We start from the raw sequence: 14,252 nt of genomic DNA, 5'->3' as shown, positions 1-14,252 counted from the left end.
TTAGAGTTAAAAGTTATAATAAATAAATAAAGATGGAAAATAATTTTATTTTTGTTTTTTATTTTATTTTATTCTATTTTTAAAAGCACGGTCTAGAATCTATTTCTGTGCCAGATAGGAATGAGAACGCCGCCAAAATAAGGCAGCAATCGTGTGTTTCGCATGTTCCGTGTAATCGTGCAACCGACACTTTGGGAGTCGTACAGTCTAACACGTATATACAACGGACCATGTACGGACCGTGCAAATGTACGAGAGGGTACAGGGAAATTTTTTTTATTGCTTCTTGAAACGAGGTTCATTCGGTATTGACTGGCCTTTTAAATTTTATTATTTGAATTCACTTTTTTTTTCTTTTATTAATTTAGCTTTAACTTCGTATTAATTTAATAAATAAATAAATGAAGCTTTTCCCGGACCATGTTTGCACATCAACTATGATAATTCAAATTCTTAACGTCTGTCTTTTCATAAATGGCTTCTTATACTCTTCTATACATACACATCCGCTCATGATCAAAGAAGAAATACAAACATGGTTGAGATTAATATATTTTGGGACTATAACCTCTCTCAGAGAAAATAGGTTGTGACTCCACTAGCAAGATAGACAAGGTGCGACTCTCAAGTTGTGCACATCCGACAACGTGAGAAACAAGATTGAGAAGTGTCATGATGCAACCAAAAATGACAGTACATCATCCAACACACCAAGAGTACGCATTGAAGATAAGTCGAGACATACACAAAAAAGTTCGAGAGAACAAAGCAACACAAGTGTCAAAGATAAGCTCGAAAAGGGCCAAGTAGGGCATCAAACCATAACCACAGAAGTCGAGGTTTCGACATACGACTCGAGAATTAAGTCCATCTATATGAAAGATGAATGTTCACCAAATTTGGTGTCAATCAAATACCCGACAAACTATGCACGATGCCAAATTTATTTTTTTGTATATCCATAAGTCCAAACTATGAAAGATGAATGTTCACCAAAGTTGGTGTCAATTAGATACCCAACAAACTATGCACGATCCATATTCTTTTTTTTTTTTTTTTGTATATCCACAAGTTCAAACTAACCTACGAGCATTTCAACTCTTCGAGATAACTATCTCACCTTAAAGCTTACTATAATTAGTTAAGGAAATTCGTACCAATGTTAAATCCTAAGTAAGTGACTACTATGACTTGAACTCATTCGCTCTATACTCTGTGGACATGGTTGACACCACTAGATGATTAGAACTTCTTCAATTCTACTCCTTGTCTGTGAAGATTGTGGTTGACCAAATAATAATAATACCAAATTTTATGAACTAAATATTTTAGCAAAAGTTAACCATAAACTAAGATGAAGATTAATTTTAAGATCGAAGGGATCAAAATTGGACATTTGAAAGCAAAGAGAAGTCTAAAAATACGAAATTTTAGTATCTTAACCTACAAAAAGCTATGAACTTGTCTATAATCACTGAGCAGCTCAGCAGTCGTATTAAAGTGGTAAACTACTAAATCCATGATGTATATATGCAAGTTTGGTGAGAGCTAAATTCTAAGGCCTTTGAGCGTACCCGAGAAACGAGTTCCGAGTTCGGCTTGAATCTGTATTAGGCAAAAACTGAAGCACTTGAATGAACAACCCAGCTGAAAGATGAACAAATCAGGAACACAATGGCTGTAGGAGAATGTACAGATAGTTCGGAGGTACAAAGTTGTTAACATACAAATCAGAAAATATATAAATGAACTTGTCAATCAGTGTTAAATGTTTAAATCAAACAATAGATACAAAAGATTACCAATCCCGAGCTTTGGTTTGAATCGAATTTTGTATTTTAGCCCAATGTTTGAGTAGCATACCACTTTGATGCAATAGCTTTAGCTGACTTTAGACCCCAGGCGATGGGGATTGAAAGCTGTTGAAAAACTGTCACAGAAAACCAACCGAGAAAAAGATTAAATACCATACCAATCTGAATGACCGTCCCGATCGTGGCCAGTCCACGAAAGAGTCGCGAAACTTCAAATTCGTTGCTATGCTCGAAGATCTGTGTGATCCATTTATAGCATAGCTACTCAGTTGGCACATGGCTAGCACAAAAATAGCAAGGATATCCATATCCAATGTGTGAAGCAGGGGCTACGAGGTGAACTGAAGTAAGCACCAAGTATAACAGTGTCGAGATGCAAAGAGTCTCTAACTGAAGAATGGAAGGTCGCTGAAATTTCAACTTAATGTTCCATCATTGCTGTTTCAGTTTCCGACAGTGGAGCTGTAAAGGAATCAGAATTGCCATCAAATATTAGCTTCCAAGGGGGAAAATGTGCATTTGATCTATGGATAAATACCTATGAAACAGAATATATAGATACAAAACTGGGACGTTTTCTAACCTATCGAACTTACCAAGTAGATCCTCGTAAGAATCTGTAAAAAGTGATGAGTCCATCAGCAAAGGTGGTGAGAATACTTGATCCTGAGCTTCATCGTTGTCAAAAACTAATTTCCGAGCATCGGAAGTTGCATAATTTGATCGAGCAGAAGAAAGAAACCCATTTAACTCATCAAAGTCGTTAAGAGAATCCAGATCATTCAATGCACCAGTAAATTCATTGAAATCGATTCCATTATTAAAATCATAGGCAGGACTCTCAGGCAAGGAAACATCCGTTTGAGGAACAGACGACCTTCTATTCCTCGTGGAAGCTCCTTTACTATCTGGGCCTAAACGAGAAAATCCAGTTCCTGAAAGAGGCACAAAGAAGTGTTCCACACTTCCATCAGAATGACCATCTTGTGATGGTTCTGAATTGTTGTATTTCATTGAAAGAGCAGCTTCTCTGACTGATCTCTTTAAATTCTGAACATAAGAAGTCTCCGTGTCTGTTGAAGAGAATAAAAACAAAACATATATGATCAAGGTGAGACAGATTAAGTTTAACATATAGCTGTGAAGTAAAAAGGAGATGTAAATCAGCCAGCAGAAATGAAGGATGGGAGCGTATGCAGCAAACCTTGTGGCAGGTTAGTCATATGATCGTTTGAGGAAGGCTGGTCAGGTGATTTGTTTTCTGATGAATTTTCTATTTGGCTGGTTTGAGATGCCAAGTTGTGTCGCTTTTGCATATTTCCCGTTTTTCCAGAAGAGTTCGGCGTCAAACTAAACAATTGTGGGAGCTTTAAAGTAGGACTGGCAGACACCTTGTCAAGTTGAACGGACGCCATTTTTGAAGTCGCCTCCGAAACCTCATCAGAGCTACTTACCTGAATAATTAAGAAAAACAGGGAAAGCGTTGTTCAGCAGATTGAATCACTTCGGATGTCATAAAACAGCTTCTTAACAATTACCGATGTTCGTCCACTAGTCTGTGCCTGCATAGGTGACATGGTTCGAACAGGATGTTTGGTCACTGGAGGTTGACTTAAGGATATATTGTTCACTTTCTCAGTACACTCTGATATTGATTTCTGTATTCCTGGAGCAACTTCCTTCAATTGGTTGATGAGCACCTGCACATACAAACGTTGATGTAAAATATAAGAGAACATTCACGTAGACAGACCTTGTAAAGCTGGATTACATTCATGAAATTATCAAGAAAAATAAGGTACTTCAAAAAAGACACAAATGTTGTTTGATCACAATGACAAAGGGTGTCTAATGAAAACCTGCAAGCTTGCCAGGTGTTGTTGATGTTCAGCAAGAGTTGCTGCCAAAGACTCGGCATGGCCACTTGTACCGCCATCGTGTGCACCCCGTAGAATTTCAGGACCTTCTCCATCGTTAGCTTTTGCCTACAAATCAGCTCATGGTAGACTTTTACTATAGAAGGTAAAAGGAACTAAATATGTTGTGTCTAACTATGTTTTTTGAGAGGATAAGAGACTGAAAAGATCAAAATTAATAACCAATCCACAGGAAAGTTGAGCTATAGTTTTAAAGTTCGTCCAGAAAGAACAACCAAACAACTGAAAATAATAACCAGTCCATAGGCCTTCTTCACACCTAAAATTTCATACCTCAATGAAATTGTTTTTTCAAAAAATTACCAAAAGAAAAGAAATGGTTAAATCTCCCAATAAAGGAATTATATAAATATATTCCTGTTAAATTATACAGACAGGGAAGATCCTTCATATTCTACTGTCAGCATGTAGCAACACATTCAAAAGGTTAAATCTTCCAATAAAGAAAATATATAAATGTATGCCTGTTAAATTATACATACAGGGAAGATCCTTCATATTCTGCTGTCAGCATGTAGAAACACATTCAAAACATTGCCTCGTGTTTGCAGGAAAAGCACTTGCCAAACCGATCAAATCAATTCATAATAATGAAATTAGGAAAATGGAAAGAAAACAAGAATTCGTAGATGCATCCAATACCAAAGGTTCAGATTCCATAAAATTAAACTAATCATTCAGATACTAGCAAATGCTACAGGCTACAGCTCCTATTACGAAAGGATCATACTGATATATCGACGAGCTTTCAAACTGTACTACAAACTAAGAAAGATTTCATATCCACCCCAACGATCAGACACCAAAATCCAACTACCCAAGGACAACCATGGAATTACTCACATCAAATCATAGCATTTTCTACTAGAAGCTGACTACTTCACAATATAAAAACAAAACAAAAACAGACAAACAAACAATAAGAAAGAAAGAGAAGAGGAAAAAAGACTTGCCAGATGGAGTGACTGTTTATGAATACGCTGTAAAGCATGAGTCCAACGCCTTATGATTTCAGCTACATCAACAGTGGGATGGACTTTTCCACTCCGATCATCCATCCAAGATAATGAATCATCACTTATTTGTGAGTTAGCATATGACCTGTCATTCTGATCTTTGTCATCAACAAATACTGAAGCTAAATCACTTGACTGACTGGCCAGGACATCGGTATAAGGAACCTGAGAGCTCTGATCCATAGCGGCACGCAGAGATGATCCAGAAATGCGATACCTAAAGGTCAAATTTGTATAAAAATTAGCTTAGCATGTGGCATTTTTATACCGACATATAAATACAATATTATACCTATGTTCTCGGTGGGCAATTAAATCCTCTATAGGGCCCGAAGCAAGAACTTCATGTTGACCTGTACATTAAGACAGAGAATATTGAGCAACCTAACTTCAATAATGATTGTCAAATAAATTCAATAACAATAATCTGCGGGCTAAATTAATTAAGTTTAGATATTTGATCTTCACCAAAGATTTAGATTTTTCCATCTACTGGATGGGGGAAAATAGTATAGTGAAGGATTTCCAAGCAAATAGATCCATGCGAAAAATTCTCCAATGCAGTCTTTCATAAATTTTTGCAGGTTTTCTCCTAGAAAAGGAACAAAGGAATTTTCCTAAATTGCATATTATTCACAGAACAAACTGGCAAGTGACCCATGATTCTAGAGCTGCCGCAATAGCAAAACATGGGCTGTGAAGAAACATAGAAATCAGTCATTGTTCCAATTCGAAATCAGGAATAATAGGTCATATCGTTAAAAGATACACATATTCTTCAGTAAGACTAGCATTGAAGGACATCTATTTTATTCACTAAATCGCAAGTTGAATTATATACTCTTCAGTAGGAGTAGCATCCAAGAACAGAACAGCATGGCAGGAATACAACCAAAGCCCAACCGTTTTGTCTATGGTAAATGAAATTGGAAGTAGTTTGAAAAAGATAAAGCATATCGTTTAGATAAACTTAAGCCCCTTCACATTATACTGATATCTAGAGTTTTGTGGCAAAAAAGGATGGCAACGTTGTTTATAAGAAAAAAATAACGACGACTTCCAGCAATCAAATTTGTGTGCATGACTTGAGAATTAAATACCGCCTACTAAATGGCATGACACATCGGGAAAATAAAAGGAAACTTTATTGAAAGATAAACACGGGGATATAGAATATCATGGATTCTGAAAAGATATTAACAACCGGAAAATTTTAAAACTACTCCTAAATAATACAATTTGATTAAAAAATAATTGACAATGTAGGTCAAGAGTGAGAACTTCATACTAACTTTTGCGTGCTAATATAGACTCCCACAAGCGAGTTGCCTTTGAAACTAAATGTGAGTTTTGACTTGAGCTTGATACAAGGTCGTCCCACAGCTCCCCTTCCAATTTTACTTTGTTTCTCAAATCATGCAGTTTTTCAAGCTCTTGCTGCAGATAAGCCTGGCATCCAAGATTCCCAAAAAGTGGGGGAAAAGAAAGAAGAATGAGGTAAAAATCATGAACGCCACGCCAAAAGGCATCTTAAAAAAGATAGCTATAAGTTTCTTAAGAAAATGTGAACACCTCTTCAGCACAAAGGCCACGAAACTCGGCAGTCATTTCATGAGCCAAATTAGACCACATAGCTTGACGTTGCACTGCTGTTTCAGCATTTTTCAGAAACCTTCTTCTTTCAAGTGCTATTCTAGCCTATTTGAGACAAGAAATCTAATTAATGGTTCACATGTAACAATCAAACCATTCAGAATCAACCAAAGGGAAAAACCAAGTACAGCAAAGACGAGAGGAAAAGTTATGACCCAGCAAGTGGAAGGGTTCAACTCACTGTTTCATTAAGCTACAGGCAAGTATGCAAACTTGTATTGAACATTCAATACGAGTTCATTAACAATCAGACAGGCAACTTTGTACATGACACTTATTTATACATGATCAAATAATTGGTCAGCCGTCAAGTAGAGTTGGAGTTCATTATTTGGTTATTAATCATACTGGGGAATGAAATAGTTGTCTGATGACTCTAATCAACAACTACCTTCGTCACAGGAAGTAATGTAGCTGCATGTGAAAAGGCTACATCTGTCAAAGGTGCAGGAAGTGGGTTAGCTGCAACATCAGCAGCAAACGTGCGTCTGTGAACCTCCCGCAAAGCATGCAAGGAAAGTTGCCACAACAGTTCAACAAACCTGCACAAAATTATCTAACTGAAATGAATCTCTCTGTTCCCATGAATGTTATCTCAAACCGGGTTGAAAGTAGAACCCAAATTCTAGCATCATTTCTTGAACATGCCGACTAAAGATATAAGCAGTGTCTCAATGAGTAGCAATCTCTTTCCACAATTGACTCTATACCCAATGAACTCACGAGAAACTATTCTTCAAAGCGGGAAATTATACTGACCTCGGTCCACAGCACGTAGCAAGAGACGAAACCCTCGAATTGCTCCTAGGTAATGCACCTTGAGATTCAAGCTCACTGATGATCCCTTGCACGACCTAAACAAAGATTCCACCAACCAGTAACCTAAATTAATCCGAAAAGTGAAGTTAAAAAACAAAATTCGAGTTACCTCCATCACACCAATTCACCAGAATCACAAAAACGAACGAGATCGAAAATTCACCTTCCGGAAGTCCCTCGATTGCGCGGAATCAAAGATAGGCCAAACCTTATCGAAATCCTGACAAGATCCAAAAAAATCAGCAGATCGGGGGAAATTGGAAAAACGAAATTAAACAGAGAAAGACGAAATGAAATGATACTTTAGCAGATTGAACTGGTCCACGGAGGGAAGATAGAATGAAGTAGAGAAGCTGTTCGCCGAGTTTGGGATTGGAGTGACGGAAAAGGCCAACACGAGGGGTGCCGTTGGAAGCTCCGACGCCGATAACCGCAGGATCGAGGCCCAACAGCAAACAGTTAGTGTACATTGCACTTTCGAGCTCAATCTCCCTCTCCTTCTCTCTGTCCATCGTCATCACCAACTGAAACCGAACCCTCCGATTCTCTCTCTCCTGTTCTTCGTCTCTCTCTCTCTAGATTTCTTCTCTGGTTTCTCTCCCCTTTTACGCCTGCACGATTCCGAAAGCTCTTTTTTTATTTTTAAAGAGCACACATAAATATTGGTTGAAATCTTAAATTTCGTTTTTAGTCCTTCAATTTCCAAGGTATTGCCTATTTAGTCCTCCAACTTTAGCAATATTACATATTATGTACATTCTTACCATTTTTCAAAAATATTATATTTCTCTCCCACCCTTTAATCTTATTTTTTAATTAAATGTTACTTTCAAAATTAAAATTAAATTTTACAAAATATAAAAAATAGTTTAAATTTGTTTATTTTCCTTTTAGAATTTAACTAAAAATTTATATATTTTTTTATAATAAGTCTAAATATAACAAATAATTTGTGATGTTCCAGATTGGTTGTAGAGGAAAACAAACTACCATTTATAAGAGCGTGGAAACTTCCCCCTAGCAAACGCGTTTTAAAGCCTTGAGAGGAAGCCCAAAGAGGACAATATTTGCTTGCGGTGGATCTGGGTCGTTACAAATGGTATCAGAGCCCGACACCAGACAATGTGCCAACCTTTTCGCGGTTCCCCAAAGGGGGCAGACACGAGGTGGTGTGCCAATAAGGACGCTAGGCCCCAAAGAAGGTGGATTGGGGGCGGTCCCACATCGATTGGAGGAAGGAAAGAGTGCCAGCGAAAACGCTGGGCCCCAAAGGGGGTGGATTGTGATGTCCCACGTTGGTTGGGGAGGAGAACAAACCACCATTTATAAGGGTGTGAAAACCTTCTCCTAGCAGACGCTTTCCCCCGAAAGGGAACTACCCAATAACGTGGATACTTCGGATCCTGCTTGAACGAAACGGAAGATATTGTCGATAAATAGAAGAACGTCTTGTTCATTAACATCTCGAAAACATTCCGCCATAGTTAGGGCAGTTAAACCAACTTTCATACGAGCTCCCGAGCCACTTTTGATTATGCGTTAAAATATATTTGTACGAGTTACGAGCTAAAAATATTGAACAAAATTTGTATTATAGGGACTAAATCGATATAAATTAGAATTATAGGGGCTTATCAGCAATTTTTCAAATAATAGAAAGTTAGTGGACATAGTGATGAATGTTTAGGAGTGAATTGTAGTTTAATGATAAATAAATAATAATTTTGAAATGGCTGGGGCCTTAGGATGTCTATAATTGTGAAAGTTACCCGAATTTGAAAAAGTTTGGGGCGGTTATGTTAATTTGGAAAAGTTGGTGGGGTTGGTTTGGTGATTAAAGAGAAATATGTGGGCCCGGGAAAAAGAACAAGACTTGGATGTCAAAGTTTTTTGAAATGATGGGAGAGGATGTGCTAACGTGCGCCCAAGTTTTCTTGACACGTTCGTAAAACGCTGTCGTTTTGTTCGGAACAAAAAAAACAAATGTGTAATTACAAATTTATCCTCACGTTTTCATAAATTTTTTTTATTTTTTATGAATTTATATTATTAAAATTGTTACTTGAATATTCAAACGACACGTCGATTAGCTCAACAACGATTCAATTCAAGATGATATATGAAGTTATACGAATTGAATTATGTAAAGGTGAGTTATGAAGACGATCAAACTATCATCTGCATATGATAAATGTTTTATTTCCGAACATGCTTTATTAAAGTAAGTCAACAGGATAATAATCGAACCTTGATCCCTGTTATTTTGATATCATATCTAGTATTCAGAGTTTGCCTAGATTTGGTACTGCTCTCGCGGCTCGCACCGAAACAGTGCTTTACCCCTAGATGTCCAGTCAACTGTTGCGCCTCAACATATTTTGGGGAGATCAAGTTAGCTCTGTGTTCGAGTGGCATTTCACCCCTACAACTCATCCACTGATTCCTCAACATCAGTCGATTCGGACCTCCATTTAGTTTCACCCAAGCTTCATCCTGGTCATTGATAGATTACCCGGGTCGATTGTAATCTATTTTATTATACTATATAGTGTTCAATAAGGACTTCATACCAACTAACGGGAATAATCGAGCTACTTTTCCCAGAAGGGAAAGGATAATCGAGCAAGAATACATTGAAAGTGATATGGAAGGAAAAGGAGGATCGTCCGGATTCTAATTTTCAAACAAGTTACCCTTAATTTAAAAAAAAAAAAAATATATATATATATATATAATAACACGTTTATATATTTATTTTAATTTTATTTAATGTCATAATTATTTTTTTGAATATTTATTCTCAACCCAACCTTAAAAATATGGTTCGAATATATTATTTTAAAAAATATATGATATAATTGTATTACAAATTTTAATTTAATATTTATAAATAAATAAATAGGAACTTTTATTAAAAATAAAAAAAATTTAAAAAATAACTCCGACGTGAACTAACTCAATCGAAATATTGATTATTTAATAAAGGTTATTTGAGTTAAAAAAATATATTATAAATAAAATAATCGAGTTAGTTCAACAAATATTTTTATATTATATAAAAGTTTTTTTTTATTATTTATATAATTAGTATTTTATTAAACGTGTAATTTGTATGGGCTTTCTTATAATTTTCAGTATTTAAGGCCCATTTTAATTGATTGGGCTGGGCCATGTAATTTTGAGTGGCTTATAAGGTAATTTTATTAAAGGAAAATATGAGAAAATTTTATAAGAATTTAAACTCATTTTAATAAAGTTCGGGTTGGTTAGATTTAGGTTAGGTTAGGTTAAAGCCATGAGACCAATAGGGAGAGGAGTCAACTCTAGCGAATCTCACATTGGTTGGGTTTGGGTTGGGGGATTTTTTTGACCCAACCCAAAAGTTCGGTTGGTTGGATTGGTACCCAACCCGAAACTTTTCACAACCCAACGCTCTATTTTTGTGTTGGGTTCGGGTTGGGTCTCTATTTTCGTATTGGGTTTGGGTTGGGTCCGAGTTGAGTCGTAAAAAAAAAATTATAGGGTTGGGTTGGAGTTGAGTTGTCAAAAAAAAATTATAAAGTTTTATTTATCCACAATTTGTAATTATTCGGATACAATCTTAGATAAAATATATTAAAAGTTTATTAACAAACACAAATCAATTTCTAATTATTGACCTAAAAAACAAAAACAAAAAAATAAAAAATAACTAGTGAAAATTGTAACTTATGAATATAAACATTATCATAAAACTAAAAACAACTAATTAAATTAAAAAACAAAATAGAATCCTAATATATTTTATATATTTTTATTTAGCTCGAGTCAACCCAAAGGTTTTACCCATAAACCTGAATCTAAACGGATTCAGTTTGGGTTCAGAAAAATGAACTCAACCCTACCTGAAATGCTAATCCAACCCAACCCAACCCAACCCTTATAGTTCGGGTTGGGTTGGTCCGGGTTGTCGGGTTGAATGTACACCCCTAATGGAAACCTTTTCCTAGTAGATGCGTTTTAAAGCCTTGAGCGGAAGCTCGAAAGAGAAGACCCAAAGAGGACAATATCGGCTAGTGGTGGACTTGGGCTTGAGCCGTTACAAATGGTATCAGAGCCAGACACTAGACTATGTGCCAACGAGGAGGCTCTTCCCCGAAAGGGGGTAGACACGAGACGGTGTGCGAGTAAGGACGCTGGGCCCCGAAAGGAGTGGATTTGGTAGGGGCCCCACATCGATTGGAGAAAAGAACGAGTGCCAGCGAGGACATGGTGTGCCAATAGTGGCTGTTTTCCCTTTACTGTTCTCGTAAATTTTATTTTGCTCTTTGTTGTTTAGACGTGGCTGTTCGGTGAAGGTGGTTGCACACTAGGTAAAGATAAAAGGGGTGTGTCGACTCGTCCATGAGTGCGATTCAGGTGGTAGATATAAAACACCATTGACCGAACCGTGAATATATATGTGTCTTCAAGTGTTTTAGTCAAACGTGTATCGAAAGAAAGAAACTCGAGAATTTTTCCTTTTATCGGATAACTTAAATCGAAAGCAAAACGTTTGAATTGTGTCAAAACAAAAACTTGAGAATGAAGAAACTCAGTTTAGTCAACCACTTTTGTTATCCGTCTAAGCAAAGATTAGCATATTCGTTTATTATTGAAAAGACATGTAATCCGATTTTATCTAATCACTCAGTTATCCGGTTTTGTCATTCTAATATATAATAATTTATTTATAAAATAAATTATCATATATATATATATATATTTATTTATTTATTTAAAGTACGAAAAATGATATTATATTATAATTAATGAATAAGTGAAATAAAATTAATGAACTTTAAGTTTAAAAATAATTTACAATAAAAATAAAATAATTATTTTTTAAAAATATCTTTAAGACATGTAACATGCTCTTACCTTATCCAACAAGATCCACGTCACGTTTCAAAAGGCATTTTAGTGCCGTCGGAATATATATATATATATATTTTATTGTTTGGTCAACTGCATAACTTTTAAACTAAATTATTAAAACAATATTTTTACTTTAAATTGTGTTCGGGTCTGAGAGTGTTCATATGATTTGATAATCAGATCAATCTAAACTATCTAACTGAAACCATAAAAATTGGATCGGGTTAGATTTTTTTTCAAATTGGGTTGGCTTGATTTTTTTCAAAATAAAAAATTCAGTTCGGTTCGTAAGTTGACATAAAACTAGGGTTTTAACCCGTTAGTTGAACACGACTCTCCACAATTGTATGAAATGGTCGGGTCTGAGAGTGTTCATACGATTTGATAATCCGATCAATCTAAACTACCTAACTCAAACCATAAAAATTGGATCGGGTTAGTTTTTTTTAGATTGGGTTGAATTTTTTCAAAATAGAACATTTAGTTCGGTTCGTAAGTTGATATAAAACTAGGGTTTCTATCTGTTAGTTGAACACGACTCTCCACGATAATATGATATTATTCACTTTGAGCATAAGCACTCGTAGCTTTGCTCTGGCTTTTCCAAGAGGTCTCATACCACTGAAGATAATATTTTTTTTATTATAAACTCATGATCATTCCTTAAATTAGCCGATGTGGGACTTTCATCTAACACAATCCAATCTAACCGTACTCTACTTTTTAAAATATTAAAAATATTTAATATTTATAACCGTAATTAGTGATATGTTATAACTCCGTAAACATTTTATATTTAAGTTTTATCATATTTTAATTATTAATATAAGGATAAGTATGATTTTTTTAAATAATTTAAATTAAAAAAATATATATAATTTAATGGCAAATAACTTATAAATATTGGATGATGAAAGTCCCGCCAATTTAGGGAATGATTATGGATTTATAAAGAAAGAATACTCTCTCCTTTAGAATGAGGCATTTTGGGGAAGCCCAAAGCAAAACCCCGAGAGCTTATGCTCAAAGTGGACAATATCATACCATTGTGGAGAGTCGTGTTCGTCTAACATGATATCATACCGAGAGCTTAGTCGTGTGCCAATAGTTGGTAAATCCTCAAATGTCGAACAAAGAACTCCAAAAGATAAATGAGTCAAGCCGGTAAAAAATGACTAAAACTCCAAAGGAGTTAAGCCTCGATTAAGGGGAGACATGCTTTGTTCGAGGGGAGATGTTGGATGATAAAAGTCCCACATCGGCTAATTTAGGGATCGGGGAGACGTGCTTTGTTCGAGGGGAGGTGTTGGATGATGAAAGTCTCACATCGGCTAATTTAGGGATCGGGGAGACGTGCTTTGTTCGAGGGGAGGTGTTGGATGATGAAAGTCCCACATCGGCTAGTTTAGGGATCGGGGAGACGTGCTTTGTTCGAGAGGAGGTGTTGGATGATGAAAGTCCCACATCGGCTAGTTTAGGGATCGGGGAGACGTGCTTTGTTCGAGGGGAGGTGTTGGATGATGAAAGTCCCACATCGGCTAGTTTAGGGATCGGGGAGACGTGCTTTGTTCGAGGGGAGGTGTTGGATGATGAAAGTCCCACATCGGCTAAATTAGGGATCGGGGAGATGTGCTTTGTTCGAGGGGAGGTGTTGGATGATGAAAGTCCCACATCGGCTAGTTTAAGGATCGGGGAGATGTGCTTTGTTCGAGGGGAGGTGTTGGATGATGAAAGTCCCACATTGGCTAGTTTAGGGATCGGGGAGACGTGCTTTGTTTGAGGGGAGGTGTTGGATGATGAAAGTCCCACATCGGCTAATTTAGGGATCGGGGAGACGTGCTTTGTTCGAGGGGAGGTGTTGGATGATGAAAGTCCCACATCGGCTAAATTAGGGATCGGGGAGATGTGCTTTGTTCGAGGGGAGGTGTTGGATGATGAAAGTCCCACATCGGCTAGTTTAGGGATCAGGAAGACGTGCTTTGTTCGAGGGGAGGTGTTGGATGATGAAAGTCCCACATCGGTTAGTTTAGAGATCGGGGTGACGTGCTTTGTTCGAGGGGAGGTGTTGGATGATGAAATTCCCACATCGGCTAATTTAGGGATCGGGGAGACGTGCT

General features: G+C 36.6%; 1 protein-coding gene across 2 annotated transcripts; it reads right to left on the bottom strand.

Annotated features, from left to right (window-relative positions):
• Window positions 1–1,415: 1,415 nt before the first annotated feature.
• LOC111435161 (AUGMIN subunit 6-like) lies at window positions 1,416–7,873 on the bottom strand. 2 transcript variants are annotated; one of them, XM_023072525.1, is made up of 13 exons: window positions 7,542–7,873; window positions 7,403–7,459; window positions 7,180–7,274; window positions 6,812–6,962; window positions 6,340–6,465; window positions 6,060–6,216; window positions 5,060–5,120; window positions 4,705–4,984; window positions 3,674–3,799; window positions 3,353–3,514; window positions 3,019–3,268; window positions 2,411–2,887; window positions 1,416–2,276 (listed from the first exon to the last, which is right to left on the bottom strand). In XM_023072525.1, exons 1-13 carry the CDS (start codon window positions 7,755–7,757, stop codon window positions 2,236–2,238), a joined length of 2,199 nt encoding a protein of 732 aa, XP_022928293.1. In that variant the 5' UTR covers window positions 7,758–7,873; the 3' UTR covers window positions 1,416–2,235. The 2 variants fall into 2 exon arrangements, with proteins under 2 accessions (XP_022928293.1, XP_022928294.1); XM_023072526.1 differs by lacking the exon at window positions 7,542–7,873 and having other exon boundaries at window positions 7,349–7,459.
• Between the last annotated feature and the right edge of the window lie 6,379 nt (window positions 7,874–14,252).

This window comes from Cucurbita moschata, unplaced genomic scaffold (genome assembly GCF_002738365.1).
Source record: "Cucurbita moschata cultivar Rifu unplaced genomic scaffold, Cmos_1.0 Cmo_Scf00048, whole genome shotgun sequence".
NCBI lineage: Eukaryota > Viridiplantae > Streptophyta > Magnoliopsida > Cucurbitales > Cucurbitaceae > Cucurbita > Cucurbita moschata.
This window is presented reverse-complemented; position numbering and strand designations above follow the sequence as displayed.

Coding starts and splice junctions, on each gene's coding strand:
- LOC111435161 (XM_023072525.1), bottom strand. CDS start 7,757: ATGACGATGGACAGAGAGAAGGAGAGGGAGATTGAGCTCGAAAGTGCA. Junction 6,466..6,811: donor CATTACTTCCTGTGACGAAG/GTAGTTGTTGAT, acceptor TGTCTCAAATAG/GCTAGAATAGCACTTGAAAG. Junction 2,277..2,410: donor TTCTTACGAGGATCTACTTG/GTAAGTTCGATA, acceptor ATTCCTTTACAG/CTCCACTGTCGGAAACTGAA.